Below are 19,935 nucleotides of genomic sequence, written 5' to 3'. Positions count from 1 at the left end.
TATGCATGATGCATCCTGTTTATACTGGACACCAGGATCACGTTGGAGAATGACATTCACCAGCACTGATTCCTTCCAGGTGTTTACATGGGGAAACTGAGTTCCTGTCCTGAATGCATGTGAGCAGATTTGCATTGCTCCTGACGTCCTCCCAGCAGCACCTCGTGGTTCGTACATACTTTCTGCTCCTCTCTTCCTTTACAGGTGCATCACATGCCTTTTTTTCCCCCTCTTGACTTGCACTACAGCTTTTGTATGTGATAGAAATCATAGAATCATAGAATCATGGAATGACCTGGGTTGAAAACGACCATAATGATCATCTAGTTTCAACCCCTCTGCTATGTGCAGGGTTGCCAAGAAAGGAATGGGAACATATAAAATATGCTTTGTTCATATTAGACATCTGCTTCAGAGTGAGGAGAAAGACCCATCAAGTAGAACCCCTGCAGACTGTAAAACATACAGAGAGCAACTAGCTGAAATTCAGGTGCTCAGCATTTTGATGGAAGAACATCTCCCCATCTCCTCCTGGCACCAACCCTCCTCTATGATGCTCAACAAGCAGGCACCCACCAGCACCTCAAGGTCCCCTCAAAGCGCTGCCATCATCACTTATCTCACTGGGGAGTTTCTCTAGGACTGGTTTGTTCCATCCTCCACACTTACCCAGGGCTCCAGGCTCCCTTCTGAAACCAAGTGTGAGGGCTGGTCCTACCTGTCCCTTTTTATAGTGTGTTATTGTATACCCTGTTGTTATATTTGATTAGCAAGAAATTGTAGAGTTCTGGGAGAAATAGATATTTTAGGAGATATAAATTGATCCACATTTGTAATATGTGGGAACACCAGAGTGCTGGATTATTAGTTTAAATTAGCACTTATTTGTGGATGTCTATTACATTTATGAGCCATTTGGCCATTTGACTGTTCCTATTAAATTCGGTGAGTCAGTAACCTGAAGCAACGTCCATTGATGGCCATTTTGGCTGCACTGCTTTGAGCTGCTCAGTGGGAAAGCACTATTTCAGAGCCTCCTGAAGACTTTAGAGATAGGACACCTGAGGATCCCTTTGCATCCTCTGCTTTACCCAAGAGCCTACATTCTTCCTCTGTTGCATCCAGCACTGTTGGCACCAGGGATTTCACACACAACTGGAAGAAGCTTTGTGTCTGTACAGCATCCCATCCAGCACACCACCCACATTTTAGTGCACAAAGCATTTCCACAGAAAATAAGGATTCTCTCCTTGTCTCAGCATGGCAAGGACTTCCCTGCCTGCTCTCCTGTAATTACACCTTTCAGTCTGAGACTTTATTACACCTGACTTTCCCCTCCCATCATTCCCCTACCAGCAGAAAGGCACTCAGCACCGGGGAGGTTTCCCATGACCATCGCTGGGCTTTGGAAATCCTCACATAGCTGAGATGCCAACAGGCTGAGTGCAACGCAATTAGTATCACATGAAAACAAGTGGCTTGTCTAGTCCGTGCCCCAGGGACTGTTTGATCAAGTAATGAGATCGTTACTTCTGGGCCAAGAGGAACCCTGATCCAGCACTATACACCTCTTTTCCTGTTTACTCAGGAAGGTGAGTGCTCCATGAAGAATGATAAGTGAGCAGCTGAATGCCATTAAGGCTGAAAAAGAGGAACTAGCTTTTGCCTTCTGACTATTGCAAATACTTGCTTTGGTTTTCCAGCACTCAAGAACATGAATCTGGCTTTTCTTTACTGAATATATCTGTGTCCCAATCCCTGAGGGGTACATTTCAGAGCTCAGAGCACATTATCTGGCCCAGCAAACACTGAAGGTTGTTAAGAACTGTTATAATAGCCTCAAAGACACAGGCTTCCAACTATCCAGCATTCCATTGAATTTGGGAGCAGGAACAAAGGTAATCCGTGCTTGCACAGTGAGTTTTGGAGGAGCCTTGGAGCTGGGCCAGATCTCCAAAGGGGGGTAATTAACCAGCCTTGATTGGCTTGGTGCCTCTGAGGCATAACACTGGGAATCAGGCAGCACCTAAGCATTAGCTGAGGATCCTGAGTGCAGCCCATCAGCAGCAATGGGGAGAATGGGACCAGGAGAGGTGAGAGAACATCGTGATTTGCACGAGGGCAGTGTGTTTTGCACGATGCAAGACCTCCCATAGCGTGCAATGCCATGTCCCTGGGTAGGTCTTTGCTTATCCCACTACTGGTCCAGCTTCTCTCCCAGACATGTTAATTGCAGGTTAGTCATCAGCCTCATGTCCTGGGGCACCTTTAAGAGCAAGGCAGTGGGTGCCTGCAGACAGAGGTGCACCCACGCTGCTGCTCAGTGGATGGGTGGCTACCTCCCTCCCTTCTGCAGCTCCTGCTGAGCCCCCAGCAGCATCTACACCCAGAGAACTGCAGAGCAGTGTCCTTAATACAAGCAGTGATGGGGCTTTAAGTTCTTGGGCATGTTGCTTTTTCTCAGACTTCGCAAACAGATTTGGTGCTAAAGAGGAACCCCTTGGATCCCTGTCAATCAACATTCATGGAGGGCTATAGCAATTGCCCAGGGCACCTTGCTCACACTGACAGCATTTCTGCAGAGATCAGTGGTAAGCAAATCCCTGCCATTGTGCCTAGCAACCATCCACCAAGTGAGCTGCAATAGGCCAAGGCAGATCACTCTTTTAGGTAGAAATTAAGAGAAGGTGTGAGAGTGGGGGAGTGCAAAAGAGAAGGAGAGCTTGCAGACAGCTGGTGCCAAGATCAAGTGTTTTTATTGCTTCATATAAGAAAAGGAGATGATGGCGGGGAAAGATAAATTCCTCCAACCACATCATTGCAGAAAAGAATGACAGAATCTCTCACCCAGGCAAATAATCCTGGGGGCACAAAATCAATCGGTTACATGTTACAAGGAAAGGCATTACGCTTTAGGTAAATCTATTATATATGATGCAGAATGCAAGGAAAACCATGTGAGGATCTGCCCTTCCTCGGACAGACAGGGCACGAGGAGAGCCAGGAGGTGAGGAAGACATCGGAGAGCTCAGGAGGTCTGCAAACCATTTTCATTCCATAGCAGTTGGGGCTGCACAGAGCAGCGACGCAGCAGAGGGATCCCATGGCAGCTCCCACTGTAGGACCACCCCTCAAGGAGCCATTCACTTGCGGCAGCAGATATCAGCACAGCTGATGGAGTAGTGCTGGCCACAGAAGCTGGCACACAGCGGGGTGGGCCTCACAAAGCAGGGGGCACAGGGATCCACACAGGTGGAGGTGCATTGGGTCACATCCTGACAGCAGGGATCCCCGCAGGTGGTGGTGCACTGGGTGGCATCCTGGCAGCAGGGATCTGCACACCTGGTGGTGCACTGGGTCGTATTCTGGCAGCATGGGTCCACACACGTGGTGGTGCACTTGGTCACCTCCTTGCAGCAGGGATCCACGCACGTGGTTGTGCATTTGCTCACCTCTCTACAGCAGGGAATCGCACACATGTGGATGGCTGCACTTGGTCACCTCCTTGCAGCAGGGATCCACGCACGTGGATGTGCATTTGCTCACCTCTCTACAGCAGGGATCCACACATGTGGTGGTGCACTTGGTCACCTCCTTGCAGCAGGGATCCACACACGTAGTGGTGCACTTGGTCACCTCCTTGCAACAGGGATCCACACACCTGGTTTTGCAGCTGGTCACCTCCCTACAACACGGATCTACATACTTGTTCACTCTTCCCCTGCAGGGATCTACGCACTTGGTGGTGCACTTGCTCACTTCTCCATAGCAGGGATTCTGGCACCTTGCACACTTGGTCACTCTTCCGCAGCACGGATCCACACACTTAGTGGTGCACTTGGTCACCTCACGACAGCAGGGATCCACACACCTGCTGGTGCACTTGTTCACTTCCTCACAACACGGTTCCACACACTTAGTGCTGCATCGGGTCGCTGCTCCATAGCAGGGGTCCACACACTTGGTGGTGCACTTGGTAACTCTGCCGTAGCATGGGTCCACACACGTGGTAGCGCATCTGGTCACAGGTCTACAGCAGGGATCCACACACTTGGTGGTGCACTTGGTCACTTCCCCACAGCAGGGATCTGCACATCTGGTGGTGCACCTGGCCACCTCCTTGCAGCAGGGATCAACGCACCTGGTAGTAGTACACTTGGTCACTTCCTTGCAACAGGGATCTACACATCTGGTGGTGCACTTGGCGACATCCTGGCGGCAGGGATCTGCACATCTGGTGGTACAGACATCCTGGCGGCAGGGATCCACGCATCTTGTAGTGCACTTGGTGACATCCTGGCGGCAGGGATCTACACATCTGGTAGTGCACTTGGTGACATCTTGACAGCAGGGATCTACACATCTAGTGGTGCACTTGGTGATATCTTGACGGCAGGGATCTGAACATCTGGTGGTGCAGACATCCTGGCGGCAGGGTTCCACGCATCTTGTGATGCACTTGGTGACATCCTGGCGGCAGGGATCTACACATCTGGTGGTGCACTTGGTGACGTCTTGACAGCAGGGATCCACACACCTTGTGATGCACTTGGTGACATCCTGGCGGCAGGGATCTGCACATCTGGTGGTGCAGACATCCTGGCGGCAGGGATCCACACACCTCGTGGTGCACTTGGTGACATCCTGGCGGCAGGGGTCTACACATCTGGTGGTGCACTTGGTGACATCTTGACGGCAGGGATCTGCACATCTGGTGGTACAGACATCCTGGCGGCAGGGATCCACGCATCTTGTAGTGCACTGGGTTGCATCCTGGCGGCAGGGATCCACACACGTGGTGGTGCACTGGGTTGCATCCTGGCAGCAGGGATCCACGCATCTAGTGGTGCACTGGGTGGCATCTTGGCAGCAGGGATCCACACATCCAGTGGTGCATTGGGTAGCATCCTGACAGCAGGAATCCACATACCTGGTGCCGCTGCACTCGGTCACCTTGTAGCAGCAGGGATCCACATACCTGGTGCTGCTGCACCTGGTCACATCCTGACAGCAGGGATCTGTGAGTGTGGTGATCCCAAGGCAGCAGGGATCCAAGGCAATCTGCCTCACATCACAACTACCAAGCTTCAGGTAGGTGGTGGTGCCCTGAGGAACCTTGGCATAGTAGCAGGGCTCTGCACATGTGTTCAGGTGTGAGATGTTGCAGATGGAGCTGCAGGGATCCACACTCCTACTGACGGGCAAATTCCTCACCAGGACAACGTGAGGTGGGAGGCAGGGCTGTCTGCGCTGGCAGTCGCTCTGGCAAAGCATGGCAGAGGGAGGAGGGAAGTCTGAAAGAAGGAGAGAAATACCCTGTGTGGAAAACAGAGGCACTCATCTTTCACAAGGCTATTTTATGCTATGAGGCACCCTATACTTTTTCCTGTGGAATACTGAGCAACTTGTTGGGAAAGCGCACTGAAATCACAGCAGGGCACCAAATCCATGTGGAAGCATCTCAGGCTGCAGCTGCTCACTGCACATGCATCCCAAAATGCTTCTCAAAACAGGAGTGAAAAATGGTCTTAAGCAAACTTTGCCAGATTCTATTGCATGGGCAGAAGGCACGACAGCCTCCACCTGCCCACAGAAGTCCTCAGCTCCTCTCATCCAGACTCCCTTCCAGGCATGGCTTACCCCACAGCCTACAAGGCTCCACTTCTTATCTTCCCTCCCACTTTTGTGCCTTTGAAGTCCTTGCTTTGCCTTTTGATCCGTCACAAACCCAATAATTTCCTGGTTAAAAGAGGGCAGCGTTGTGACTAGGAAAGGGGAAGGCTGGTCCACTCTCAGCTGCCCCAAGATGCACCCCAATGGAGAAAACACCACGATTGCAAAATACACAGTGAATAGAAGCTGGAAGATGGTGGAATGGATATTTACCCTTAGCTTAGCTGCTTGATAAGTGCCGTATACAAATCTCACTAAGCAGAAGCACTTGTAAGTCTCTTCTAACTTGCTTCTGCAGATACCATTCAACAATCCAATATCCCCAACCTTTACACTACATCCCAACAAGCCAAGAGAGACTTACCCAATTCACCACCAGGAACAAGCTAATGAAACCAAAATGGCTTGGGAAACACTACAATATGAACCCTTTTATACGATTTCAGTGTCCGTGTCTCCGGAAGTGAGACACCTCAGGGGTATGGAAATACAATTTTTTAATAATCCAGACCTGCTCCACCTCCAATCCTAAAATTACTTGCTTACATTATAATTTTTAATGAAACCCGGCCACTGAGGTTGTACATACGACACTATGACAGCTGCCTGCAAGGCTGAATTCCTGATCCACGTATTATGTACTGGAGGTAGAAAACAAACCATTGGTGATACAGCCTGGAAACAATCCCCTTTGGGATTAAACTCATATTTGGATAAATATTACTTTGGTATGTGTTCTCGCACCTTCCATCATGACACCTATACAGTCCAGGGCTAGCACTATCCTGTGCAAGCATCCATGCTCTTCCTTCCATACTATATCCTACCAAGAACTGGAGTCTCCCATGGGCCACCTTCAGTGCTCCTCAACCAAAGGCAGCTTTCCAGCCAGACTTGAATATGTTGCATATGGCAGTAAGGTGAAAGGGAAGACTTCACATTGTGCAAAGGCTTTTAATGTCACTTAGGTTCCTTGTAGGACACCTCCTGCTGCAGCCCATCCTTCCGCAGTGACGCTGTAGGGTGATGACCCACCTCCCTGGTGATGCCCTGACGGCAGTAGTGCCTATTTGGGGTTTGCTGTGTTCATATCTACGCTACAATGGCCAAACCAAGACTAAGATACGCCCATCATAAGGGATAGCACACTGTGTGGCACTGCAGCAACACAGAGTGGTTGTTTTGCCTGCCACAGTTGCAATGAAGGGAATATGTTCTCCTTGGAAATTCCCTGGACATAAATGAGAATGGAAAGACAACGAATGAAGTGCCTCCAAGAGATCAAAGACTGAGAATTCTTTCTTTGCTGGCTCCGAATTGGCCTTAAGTCACTTGTGACACAGACATGGAACCAGTATTACTTGCAGGTCATATATCATCTGGAGACAAAGGAGTGCTCTTGTGTCTGCACTCTGCCCTCCCTTTAAGCATGTGCTCACACTGCTGAGCATGGTGATGCCCCATGTAGTGGCTTTTGGTTACTGAAAATGAAATCAAATCAGGATGCGTGACCATTTGGGTTGCCAACCACAGTGGTTTGAAATGGCATAATTGAACTGATTTTGGTAAACCAATGGGCTGAATGGGGATGGTGGTGGTCAATGATCCAGCCAACCCTTTGCTTTTCAGGGGTGCACCTACACAAGGGTAAAGGCAATGTCCATGTGGTAGAGCAGTGCTTTGTAATTCAAGTTGGATCTCCAGGAGAAGATGCAAAATATCACGAGACAGGTGATGATACAAGAGTTTCCATGAGCATGTCAGGACCTTAAAGCTGGCAGCACTGCATCCAAACAGGACACGGGCAGGGACAGAAGCAGGTCAGGTGTGGCTAAAAAGCAAAGAATCCCCCACATCCCACATCCCATCCAGCACTTAATGGCCGGCGATGATGTGTTGGGCTGGAGGAAAAACCAAGCTGTGACTGGCCAGCTATTTGCCAGCAAGCCAAGAATCCATTCATTTCCCAAATTCTTCCCTGACGTCAGCCCTGTTGGAAGGCCATGTGAATTCACAAGCCATCTTAGCTTACTTGAGGTTATGCTGCAGCCACGGAAATAGCCAGTTTCCATTAAAAATAATTAGTCAAATAATCCATCAGAGGGTAGAGGCGGAGCAGGGCTGTGCTAGGAAGGGCTGCTTGTCTGTGTGCCTGGGGCACCCGTCTCCGGAGGCCAAGCTCCTGTGTGCACACAGCAGATCCCTTGCTGAGGCTGTTGGGTCTCCTTTCTGTCTCCATGTGCTGATATTGAACTGGGTGAGTACCCTCAGGCTTTACAGATCTAGGGTGTAAGGCTTCCCCTGAGATAAATGACTGCTACCAGCTGTGTGAGGGAGAATTGTTAGCTCTTACATCTTGCTGGTGACAAGAGTAATCATCTCCTCCCTTTGCACTTTGCTATAATTCCCATGGATGCCTTGTGGAATGCTTCCTGGCTTCCCAGCACTGGATTTAGAGGCAGAAGACACACAGCTGTCGTGGAAGAGCAAAGAGAGCACAGCATCACACACAGCAGCAGTTGAGGTCTCAGGTAAGAGCACTGAGCTCCATGGGAAACCCAAGTAGAGACTCCTGGCTCCAACCTGTTGAGCCTGTTGCTATCTTCAGCAATGAGAATGGTGGGATGGCTTGAGGTGGGTGTTCTGCCTGGGTGTTACAGGGTGAGGAGAAAACACCTGGAAAAGAGAGGGATAGAGAGAAGCACAAAGCTCTGCTAGGAGTGTTAATTCAATCCATCAGTATCTGTACAAGGAAGGTCTGCTGGTGTAAAATTATTTGGCTGAACACTGACTTTAAATAGAGAACTTGGATTTGGGTGTCCATGCAGAAATAACCAATCTTCTTTTGGTAAGGAATGCCTGTAGACTTCAAAACAGCAAACATCCAATTTCCCCTCTACTGAGATTTCCCTCATACCTGAATTGCAACATGATCAGCACAAATTTTCCTAGGGAGCCTAGCAGCCAGGAAAGCAACCAGTTGAAAGCATTGGGTTGGTGGACATTGAGCTGTTCTTATTCCCTCCAGGAAGGAAGATGCCGGAGCCATGCGAGCTGCCCTGCCTGCCACCTCCTGCCAGTATGGAGACAGCTGTGCCCACTGACCTCTGCACATCATGCAGTGTCACAGCTCACTCTGACACCTGCACCATGCAGGATGCATGTCCCTGTCCTGAGCAGACTCCTGGGGTGGACCTGTGCCAGTCTGTGCCTTCCTGCCCTGATGTCTGTAGCCCTGCATGCCCACCTCCCGCTGCCCCTGAACCTGGGGATGTCTGCAACCCCTGCACATCCCAATGTGTTACTGCCTGTGTGAGCCCAGCAGCGGACCCCTGTGACCTGCAGCAGTGCCAAGCAGAGACCAGCACTTCGTTGCAGTCCTCCACCTCTCCAGCAGCACCCTCTGCCCCTGAGATAGTGGGGACATGCATGGAAGCTTTCCCCCACCAGCATGCCGGGTCACCCATTACTCCTGAGACAGATGAGATCTACGTGGAAACCACCCTTATACCGCACCCAGCTTTGTCCATGAAGCTCTGCACCTCCGAGGCAGCTGGGATGTGTGTGGAGACCTGTCCAAGCCAGCATGGAATTGCACCAGTGGAGCTTTGCATCCTTCAGACAGCTGAAACCTGCGTGGAAACACCTCCCCTGCAGCACCCAGAACCACTCTGTACCATTGAAGTGCTCGAAGACATGCCGGAGACCCTCCCCACCATCTGCATAGAGGATCCCAGCTGCACCCAAGCTGCCATCACTCCCCATCCAGAGCAATGCCCACTTCCATGCACGGATCCCTGCACAACTCAAACTTCAGTGTGCACTGAGCCCTGCATCTCTGCAACCACCCAGGGCTCTAGCAGTGCTTCCAACCCACGGGCACCATTCCGCCTCAACACCAGCACTGCTGCCATCGTGGAGCGCTGCCTGGCCCGCTGTAAGAGCTGGCTACGTGGCACCAAGTGAGGAAAAGGCTCTTTTGCAGCAGCTCCCCCGGTGAGTTCCTGCTTTCTCATTCATATCAGCAGGCGAGAAAACTGCCTCGCGCTAAATAAAAAACATTTTTCAATCATCAGTTAATTACGCTCCTTATTCTTTATTGCCTCATATGGGCTGCAGTAATCATGGCAAAAGTGCAATGCATGTATTAATTGCGTTCGCCGAGCTCCGTTTCATCATCTTCAGCCTTTCTGCTTCCCACATATAAATAACTGCTTTCATAATCTGCCTTAAATTCAGTTAGGATTCTGCCTTTGGGTTTTCTGTCCTTTTTTTTTATATCTAATGGTCTCTTAGATTGAAATTGTTATGAGAATATTGAGGAAAGGAGCTCAGAGGCGCGACGTTAACGGCATCAGAAAGGTCTTTTAAGGAGATATAAAATGACAGAAGGCATCCAGGGTGAGGAAAGAGCAAAGGCTGAGCAGAAAACTCGCAGTGAACAGCAGGAGAGGAATAGTGCTGAGAAATTGAAGTTCTGCTGTATGATGTCCAGTGAAGTCTGTAGTAAATGCTGTATAATGAAAAGTTTTCTGCTCATAACCGCGTTGCCCCACAAGTGGGGCTCTCCTTCTAAATATCCACCGCAGCCTCGTGCCACGGGTGGGTATAGGAGTCATAGAAATAGCATGGAGAGAAAGATAAACCAATGGCTCCTGCAGCATGGGCGCTGCTGCTTGGAAAAGGCATGGAACAGCTGCCTGGAAATGGCAGGCATCCACACAGCTGCCAATGAAAGCTATTTTTATTGGATTATGGCTGGGTCTTTAATGTTTTCTCTTAGCAAGGACTGTTCTGCCTCTGCATGTGCATCAAACAAAGCATCCCTATATGTTAGCGCATGGCGTGCATTGCAAAGAGTTGAAGCAAGCCCTTATAGAGGAGCAAGAATTGAAGCTTAGTGGATGTAGGGAATAAATTCTCATGAATCTGAATCTGTCATCTATTTGCTTTTGTTCTTTTCCCCTCTTGGTAAATAAATCAACAGATTTTATTCTGCCACACCACCAGATTCTCGTGCCTGGAAGTATATATACTGCCCATTGTGTTGCAACGTGACTCTTTTACGAGTTAGATTAGATCTGCACCATTAGATTTGGAGACAATATAAATCGAACATTAGTGGAGATAGCCTATAGTAACATAAAAATAACAGCGATGATGAGGCAGAGGATTACTGTTTATTGTAATCCCAAACATGCTCTTGCAAAGTCAGGCTCAGCTCATTGCTACAAGACCCTCTTTTGACACCCTATTACTAAGCTGTCCTTCACAAACTGTTGTGCTCTCCCACATTGTCTCAATTAAATAATAACTTCCTAACACACTTACATCATCCCAGCTGTGCTTCTCCTCCCAAACCCATATCTAGCAATGCCAGCACAGCGCTCCATTCCAACATGTCTGGTGCTCAGACACACATTCAGGGTGCTGAGGGTTTGTTGGCATCATCCTGGCTGCTTCTGAGCACATAAAGACAACAAAGCAGGGCCCGAGCCTGAGCTGTTTCCTCCAGGAAGCTGCATTTCCCTTCCCAAAGCTCCATGGGGTGCTCAACAAGACCCAGGTAAAGGCTCCTCTGGCTTTTCAAAGGACTCCATATCCCATAGCTATTAATGGTTTGTTGTGCTTTATATGACAATTTAACCTCAAACAAACCTTATGTTTTTTGGCTTTTTTAGCTTCAGTGGATGTTTCATGGAATCATAAAGGCTGGAAAAGACCACCAAGATCATCCAGTCCAACCATTTCTTCACTCAAGTGGCACCACGACCTTCCCCCAGCTCCCCATTCCTTTGGCAGTTCTCATGTTCCCCTGCCATGCTCTCCTCTCATCTGTCATTATTCCTGCCTTGTGACAGCTCATCATCATCAGGGTGGAGTGTAATTGGTACAGCTGGAGGAGAAGCATGAGGTGTGATTGTGGCATTCCTAACATATCAGCTCGTCATCTGCCCCTTGCCTACAGAAAGGAAGGGAAAGACAAAATGTCTCCTTCTGTTGAGCAGATATCCTTAATTCCCCACATAAACCTCAACCCAATGGTGGCAATAAGTAGGAACCAGACTGGGACAAGTCCTCCCAGTTTGCACAGTGGTCACATCAATGCACCCAGGACACTCTTCACAATGTACACAAGCTTCACAAAGTGAATTACTTAACAAAAAGCCTTCAGCCATTTTCAGGTTGGCTCTGAGTAAAAATCCCATATTTTTTCCTCTTGTTTTCAGGATCCAGTTCAGCATTGTGGCAGATTTAATGTCAAACAGCTTTGGCCCATGGGATATGGCTCGCTAAATCTCCAGCACAACACAGCTCTCCATTTAGGGAGAGAAGCTCCTGGAACATCCAGACCCAGCACCATCCCCATGCAAATACTCTGCTCTGTGCACAGCAGCCCACAGGCAGAACTGGTAGAGCCTGGTTTCCTCCTCCTCTTCAACATCCAACAGCCCCAAAAGAGGCATAGCAGGTCATTTCTTTCTACTGCAGCAGCATTATCCATGCTTCTACAATTCTGCCATAAGATTCATAGAAATTTAGCCTTTGTTTTAACCATATCACTGAGCCAAATTTGGCTACATATAATAGGTTAGGATATAACAGCCGGGAGCATTAAAACTGTGCTTCTTGGGAAAGCCAGGCTGAATGAAAATCAGTTCAACTTGAAAAGGAATGCCAGTGATTTCCCCAGCTGGAGGTAAAGGAGAGGAGTGATCTGGGGCTGCATTGCTGCAGGTAGTATGGGCAGCTCCTCACCCTATGCTGCCACCACCCCAGCTCTGCTTCCACCTCTCATGGGGTTCCATCAGGTCACATTTCCCAACACATCCCCATTGCCCCATCCCATCCCACAGCCACCTCCCAACCCTTCCCCATTGCTTCCTCTGTTCCTGCCCTGGGTGTTTCTGTGCTCACTTCTATTCCGGGCAGCAGAAAGGAGGTTCATGCCCTCAAAATCCATCACTGCACATTGCAGCTTAATTTTAAAGCAGTTAGCAAAAAAGAGTCAAATTCTCCCTCTGAAACACTGAGCAGCAAAGAAGCTAACGGGGAAAGGCACTGAAATTGTCCCCACCACCACCAGGTGAAGCTGAAATGAGTGCAGGTGATTCACTACCACCACAGCCACAGGAGGTGACTCAAATCCCCACCGAACCTTCAGCCCCAAGTAGAGTGAGGCCAAAGGGAGTGTGCAGCCCCATCCCAGCTGCTTGGCAAGGAAAGGGCAGTGAGCAGCCATGGTGGGAGGGAGATTGGGGGGGGGGGGTCTCTGAGCTCTTAACACAAGCTCAGGAAAGGAAAAACCTTTTACAGTGAGGATGGCGAGGCAATGGAAGTGGTTATGTAGCATTGCAGTTGATGCCCCATCCCTGGAGACTTTGGATAAGGGTCTAGGCAACCTGACCCAGCTGTGATGTCCCTGTTCATTGTATGGGAGTTGGAATAGATAGCCCTCAAACCTTTCCAGCTCTAAGGATTCCATGCTTCTGTGATTCTATGATAGAGCTGCTTTGTGCTCAGGAGCTTTCCAAGAAATCCTCATAGCGGGATGCATCATGGAAGGGGAAAAGGGGGGGAGCAGCAGAGCTGAAGTCCTGCACGCCCCCAGCTGGTGTGTGCCGACGTGTTGCACGAGCACAAATCCGTGCAATGGAGCTACGCACCATTGTTTGCTTAAGCAGATCTGGGGCTGGGAGAAGAAAGGAAACTCAGGAGCTCGTTTGTCCATTGAGGAAACAATGTGCTCCAAACCTCCTTCTGTGCTTTGCATTTAAACAGATAAGCTGCGAGAAAACGGAGTGCAGACAAATCCTTCATGAGGAGGATTAAGGGGATGAGATAATCCCAAATACCTGTACCCCTTTGTGGGTCCCGGGCTAGAAATGCAAAGGAAAGGGTTTAATTAAGATTCTCCAGCATGATGGTTAACACGTGTATTAAAAGTGCCTCAAAACAAAGTATCCTGGAAAGCCTTGTTTCAGCCCGGAGATTAATTCCTAATTTTCATTGTGGGATTATTTAAATGCAGGAAAGCTTTTTCGATATTAGAGGCACTGCTCACTGGGTTTGGGTGCATTACCACGGGGAGCCTCGGAATCCAATTATCTCTAAAGAAATATGTTAAATATGCTCATTAACATGTTAAGAAAAAAAAAGTAGAAACGTGTATTAGAGAAAAGCTGATGTATTACGCTCCTTAATGTCACGATGAATTAGCAGCAAAGAAGGCAGCAACAGAAATAACTTGCTGCAATGCCCAGGCAGTGCAGGAAAAGAAAGCATTTTTACTCCAATTAGCTTAATTCCTGATAATGACATCGATGTAGTGATAAAATGCTTTGCATAATGGGGCTCTGGGAGAGTTTGGGAATGGTGTTTTGTGTGTGCAATGAGGCAGAATGGGACTCAGCACCAGGTGCCCTTGGAAACAAAGAGGGGAAAAGGCTGAGAAGGCTCTTGCTGTGATGGTCACCATCTCCTAATACTGCATAGGGTGAAGGCACCACAACAGTGTTGGCTCCATCCTCCAGCTCCCAAAGCACACCCAAGCTATTCAACCTCCCAGAGCCCCCCACCTCCCTAAAACCTGCATTTCAACACCTTGAACACTTGGTGCAACACTTCACCTCCCCATCTCCCCCCCTCCACTTCAGAGCTAACCCACCCCTCTGCCCTTCCCTGCCGAGAAGGAACAATTAAACTGAGTCATGCGGGAATAAACAGGAATTTCCTGCCAGCAGTTCTACTGTGAAACTCAACTGCTGGGACAGAACCCCCCCCCCCTCACCCCATACAGCCCCATATCCCAACACCATCCCCACAGCAGCCCCTCCTCCCCAAGGTACAGCACTGCCCCTCCATCCCAGCACTCCTCAAAGGCTTTCTAAAGTTTCCTAAGGCTCCGTTTTCAACACACACAACATCGGATGAGTTTGGTTCAGTCCAAGTTTAGGCTCTACCCATTAAAATACAGCGGGAGACGTTTAAGCCTGGCCTACATTGCAGACCCACGTCAATCAAAGCCGCTAAATTCTTTCAAGCCTCTTGTGCAACGTTCTACACTTGCATTTTCCACACCTTTCCTTTGTTTTGCTGCACGTCGGACATGAATCACTCTCCAAACAAGCACACCGGATCACCCCCATCCCAGCTGGGGATGAACACACACTCTGGCATGCACAGAGGCTCCTTTGTGCCCAGGAGACAAAGAAAGGCGGACTGGGTGGACGTGGAAAAAATTAGGAGGCCCAGCTCTTTAAAGGAAGTAACAGAGCACAGATGCTTCCATCAGCCTAAGCCTGAGCACACAGCACCTACCAGAGAAGCAGGTTTGCCCGGTGCCCAACACATTTCCTACCAGTGAGCTCAGAAGATGGAGCTCCTTTGGTAAATAGATCACAATGATTTAGGATGGTTATGGGTGAGCAAACTGCAGACCCGCTGCTCTGCCACACCTCATGCCCTGCCCAGGTAGACCCTGCTCAGTGCTTGCTTGGATTGGCTGCCCTGTGGCTGCTTCCAGCTCAGTCTCCCACAATATTTGCTCTTCTCATGAGCACAGGTGGCATCACAGGGGAAGGAGTCATGTTAAAGCAAAATCCCATTCTACAACCAGTGCTGCACTGTTCTCCTCCCCCATCAGTGCCTTGAGGGTCACAGAGTGCTGGGGAGCTTCTAACGAAGGGAGCAGCCCTAAAGGTCTCTTAATATTTTCAGGTGGTTTCATTACTCACATGCATTTCAGGTGGTTTCATCAGCACAAGGCTCTGCAGCACCTGCCCTCTGCTCCATGGCCATCTGTTTCAAGCTCTGCTGAAAGCAGCATTTTTTCTTTCCTTAACTTCACCTACCACCTGACCTGCCAACCTTTCTGCTTTGGAAAGCATGTGTGAAACCCTGAGCAGCATAAACCTTTTATCATCTATGGTTATCTGCAGGAAAAGTGCCCTGCACGTGGTTCTGCTGCCCAAAAATAGCAGCATTGAGAACATCCCTTGTATTTCTGCCTCTCTGATGCCCCCAGAAACTGCCCTCCACCCCACTGCATCATAATGAGAAGCAAATGGGTCCCACCTGAAGAGGAGTCTTCATGGAATACAACAGATGGGTCGATAGATTAATGGAGAGGAGTTAAAGCAGAATCTGTGCTTCAAGTTTTCTCTGTTCAGTTTGGGTTACCAAAGCCTCCTGCCTTCCAGCAGCCCCTGCTATATCTGGGGTTCCTTTGCTCCCCCATTTATCCCATCACAACCATGGGGATTTACCACTGGTTCCCATTAACCCCTTCCCATGTGAGGTGTTTTTCCTTCAAGTGCTTTTTCTTGCACAAAACTGTTATTTTCTACACCCCAAAATCCAGCGTATGTTACAAGCTGTGTGGGTTTCCAAGACCAGCAGGACAAGGGGCACAGTGGGGTTGCCCCCTCCTCGTGCAGTGCCTCAATTTCCCCATGCTGTAAAGGAGTAACTGCAGCTCATGCCACCCTTTGGTCCCCCTCTGAGTGCCACTTGGTGGCACTGTTGGAAAGGATTTCTTCCCTGGATGCCTCCCTACCAGCACCCAAAAGGGGGAGTTTGGGGAAGGGGTCGCTTGGATCTGGGCTTGACTTATCCTTATGATTTTCTCTTTGTTCTGTTTTCTCTTCATCCCCATATAGGCACTCCCAGGCTGCCTCCTCCCGTGTCAGTCACTTGCATCGCTCACCAAACACGTTCACTAAAGAGTTCTGGGTGTTGCTTGGGCATCACCTTCAACTAAATCCCACAGCACTAAAAATAACCTTTTCTGCTTAATTCCTCTGAAATGCGTCCACAGGTGGGGTGAGCTTAGGAAGGATCATCTCTTCACTACGGAGTAAAGCACCAGAGCAGAAGTTAATGAGCAAGAGACAAATGAAGACAGGGGGATGACAGTGTCATTGGGCGAGGATGCGGCACCCTGCTGACGCTGTATCCCTTCATGATGCTGCTGTATATAAAGCTGTTGGGAGCAGGTTGGCTGCGCACTGTGCTCTTCTCACCCAGGTAAGCCCAGACAGACCCTGCAGGAAAGTGGGAGCTCAGGGTCCTGAGTTTTCTGTTGGAGCTGAGCTTTCCTAAAGGAGAAAACACTCCATTTGGTTTTATTGAAGTCCTTCTGGCTCATCTTCCTGTCCAGCTGTGCTGTACGAGAGGGGCATACCCGAAAACCAAGCAAAAGACCATTTTTTGTCTTTTGGTATCTTTCTAGCAGGCTGCCTCTGTTCTGTGGGGAGATGGCCCAGCTCCAGGAGAACATCAATGGCATCATCACTGCCTTCTACACCTATGCCAGGAGTGATGGTGACTGCAGCACACTGAGCAGGGGGGAGCTGCGACAGCTCATCGAGCAGGAGTTTGAGGATGTGATTGTGGTGAGTATCCAGCAACACGAGCCATGGGGATGGATTTCTGTTGGAGTGATTGATCCCATAGAAGGCCTGCAAAGGGTTTGTGGGTCTTGATGATGTTGTTTCCTTGAAGGATGCTCGGGATCCCAGAACTGTTGAGAAGGTGTTGCTCTTCCTGGATGAGGACAGCAGTGGCAAGGTTGACTTTGGTGAGTTCCTCAGCCTGGTTTTCCGTGTGGCCAAGGCTTGTCACAGGCAATTCCAGCAGTACCTGGAGCCAGAAGATGATCAGGAGCTGACGGTACAGGAGGAGGCAGATGGGGAACAGCATCACAACCAGGTCCAGGAGCAGGGGGTGAGCGAGGAGGTGCAAGAGAGTGGGACAACCCAACAGCACCAGGAGGGTGAAGAAGAAAAGAACCACCAAGACACCCAACAGAAACAGGAAGGTGAGACACCGAAGAACCAGGACACCCAAAATATTGAGAAGACTGAGACACCAAAGGTTCAGGATACTCAACAGACCCAAGAGGTTGAGACACCAAACAACCAAGGCACCCAGGAGAAAAAGATTGAGATTCCAAAGGACATCCAGGACACTCATCAGGATGACAGGGCCACGGCACCAGAAGAGGGTCCAAAGAGAGGTGAGAACGTGGTCACTGAAACTCCAGAGAAAGACAGAAATACCCCAGAAGCTGAAAAAACACCAAAACATGACCCCAAACTCCACCAGGACAAAGTGACTGAGACACCAGAACTGGGACAGAACAACCACCACAGGGAAGAGCTTGAGCCAGCCGAGCAGAGCCACACTTCTCCCACCGTGACACCAGGGAGAACCACAGACACAAACAAGAACCCCAGCCCCAAAGAGACCCAAGAGCTGCCCCCTCCAGTGAGGGGCACAGACCCCCACCCAGATCCCCAGCCCTCAGGGACCCGGCGTGACCCAGCTCACCCCCCTGACCTCACAGTGACGGTGCGGGAAGGCAGCGTGGCTGAGGCTGAACGTGTCCCAGGACATCAGCAGCATGGGGCTCATGGCAAAGGAAAACACGTGGTGGAGAAGGAGAACCTGCAGCCTCAGCGGCCTCCAAGGAAGTAAGAGCTGCAGTGAGCCCTGTGCGACTGTGGCTATTGGTGCCAGCAAGGTGGGATATTTTGTCCAGTGCCATTTGTTATATCTTGTCCAACTTTTTCTTAACCTTGGACTTACACCCCTAGTTTGTACTGAACTCTTCCTGGCTTGAGACCTTCTCTCTTATCCTGTTTTAGGCTTCCTCTGCCTGTATAAGCAAAGCAATAAAACTGACTGCAAATCAACACAGTGTCCTGGTGTATTGCTGCACCATTCTGAGCTAGCACAAAGGACCTCGGTGTCCATCCCATTCATGACACAGGGGCCATGTGGTCCCAGGGTGCTGTGAACTGGGGGCAGGCAGCCAAAGGTGAATTGACGGGTCCCTGCAGGCAGGGATGTGACATCCGATGTCTTCAGTAAGGGTGGATGTTGGGATTGATGCAATGGCATGATGACCTCTAAGCAGCAACCTGGCAGCATGCATCTGCTCCAGGCACTGTGCATGTCTGCTGTAAAGAGAATCAGGAGCTCTGAATGCTCAGTGGGAGGGATTTGTCTTATTTATCCTCACTTATTAAAAATTAAATAAAAGGGGGGGAGGGGAGATGTGGAACAGAGTATGAAAATTGAATATCCCCATTAGCTACTGAGTGCACCAAGAGGAGTGGAGGTATATTAATCCCCATTATTCACGTACACACGGTCCCAGTAACAAGGCTGGATGCAAAAAGCTGACACACAATCCATGCACACGTGGATCTGGCCTCAGCCTCGGGAATTTCGGGTACCAGCTCCGGATGTGCACGTAGGGATGTGGGTGATTGTGGGTGAGAGCAGCCCACTTGAAATCAGGGGGGTTATTATGGGTTTGGATGTGCCGGACCACCAGGATTCCGCATCCCGCAGGGAGGTGATGCTCAGCCTGTTTTTCCCCATATTATCTTTTGCTGGAGACCTATCAGCCAAATCAGCGGATGATAAATGCACCCGCACCTCCTGCTCTGTGGCCGGTGACAAGCAGAGCACAGAGACCTCACTGGGAAACAGAGCGTCACTGCTTTGGGACACACCGGAATTTCACAATTTGCTGTGTGCTGAATCAGAACCAAAAAAGCAGCATTTCAAAACCATCTCCGGAAAGAGACGCTTTGCAAATGATTTGGTCTATAAGTGCTGGTGTAGCAGTTAAATGCGTTGGGTGCAAAATGCATCGCTCTGCTCTTCTGATGATGAAACACGTTGGTGAAAGCAGACCCCGACCCACTTTAAAGAGCTCTCAGTTGAGGACTGCTGAACAGCTCTTTGCTACTTATTGGCCTCAGTTCAGTTCTTCCATCACCAGACTCCTCAGTCCATCAGCCACAGCCTTTTGCAGTGATAAAACGACCCCCCAAACCCTGTTAATGATAGTAGTGATCATTAGACACTATTCTAAATCATTCTACTTTTGGAGTGTTGTATTTGAAGTTGGGGGAGGGATGGGAGGTTGGTTCATTTTAAGGAGAACATTACAACAGAGTGAAAAATACCCCACAGACACAAGGACCTGTTTAAGACACCTGCAAGGCTGGGAGGTGTTAAGAGAAAAGTCTTCTACATGCCCCATAAGGAGCCCAAGAGATTGAATTATAGAATCAATGGACAATCCTATTAAATAATGGCAATCCCAATGATCAATAGATGATCCCAAAGACCAATGGATGATCTAACTGATGACTCCAATGACCAATGGGTGATTTCAATGACCAGAATAGGCTTGGCCACCCTATACGAACACAGGACAGCAATCCATATAGAACTGGGTAA

The 19,935-nt window shown here is 49.4% G+C and overlaps 2 protein-coding genes across 3 annotated transcripts; one reads left to right on the top strand and one right to left on the bottom strand.

Annotated features, from left to right (window-relative positions):
- Positions 1-2,739: 2,739 nt before the first annotated feature.
- LOC107324403 (keratin-associated protein 10-4-like) lies at positions 2,740-5,311 on the bottom strand. Its single transcript, XM_032449205.1, is given in 4 exon segments — positions 2,740-3,485; positions 3,487-4,374; positions 4,444-4,537; positions 4,622-5,311. Coding segments are annotated over 4 exon segments (1,977 nt in total). The 5' UTR covers positions 5,275-5,311; the 3' UTR covers positions 2,740-3,143.
- A 10,971-nt stretch (positions 5,312-16,282) lies between these two features.
- On the top strand, positions 16,283-18,211 carry LOC107324390 (cornulin-like). Of its 2 annotated transcripts, none has more exons than XM_032449220.1 (3): positions 16,283-16,701; positions 16,910-17,069; positions 17,179-18,211. In XM_032449220.1, exons 1-3 carry the CDS (start codon positions 16,637-16,639, stop codon positions 18,151-18,153), a joined length of 1,200 nt encoding a protein of 399 aa, XP_032305111.1. In that variant the 5' UTR covers positions 16,283-16,636; the 3' UTR covers positions 18,154-18,211. The 2 variants fall into 2 exon arrangements, with proteins under 2 accessions (XP_032305111.1, XP_015739856.1); XM_015884370.2 differs by having other exon boundaries at positions 16,907-17,069.
- The last annotated feature ends 1,724 nt before the right edge of the window (positions 18,212-19,935 follow it).

The sequence above is a fragment of the Coturnix japonica genome, chromosome 25, assembly GCF_001577835.2.
Source record: "Coturnix japonica isolate 7356 chromosome 25, Coturnix japonica 2.1, whole genome shotgun sequence".
NCBI classification, from domain to species: Eukaryota; Metazoa; Chordata; class Aves; order Galliformes; family Phasianidae; genus Coturnix; species Coturnix japonica.
Note: the sequence above shows the minus strand (reverse complement) of the source record. Positions and strands in the feature narration are given on the sequence as shown.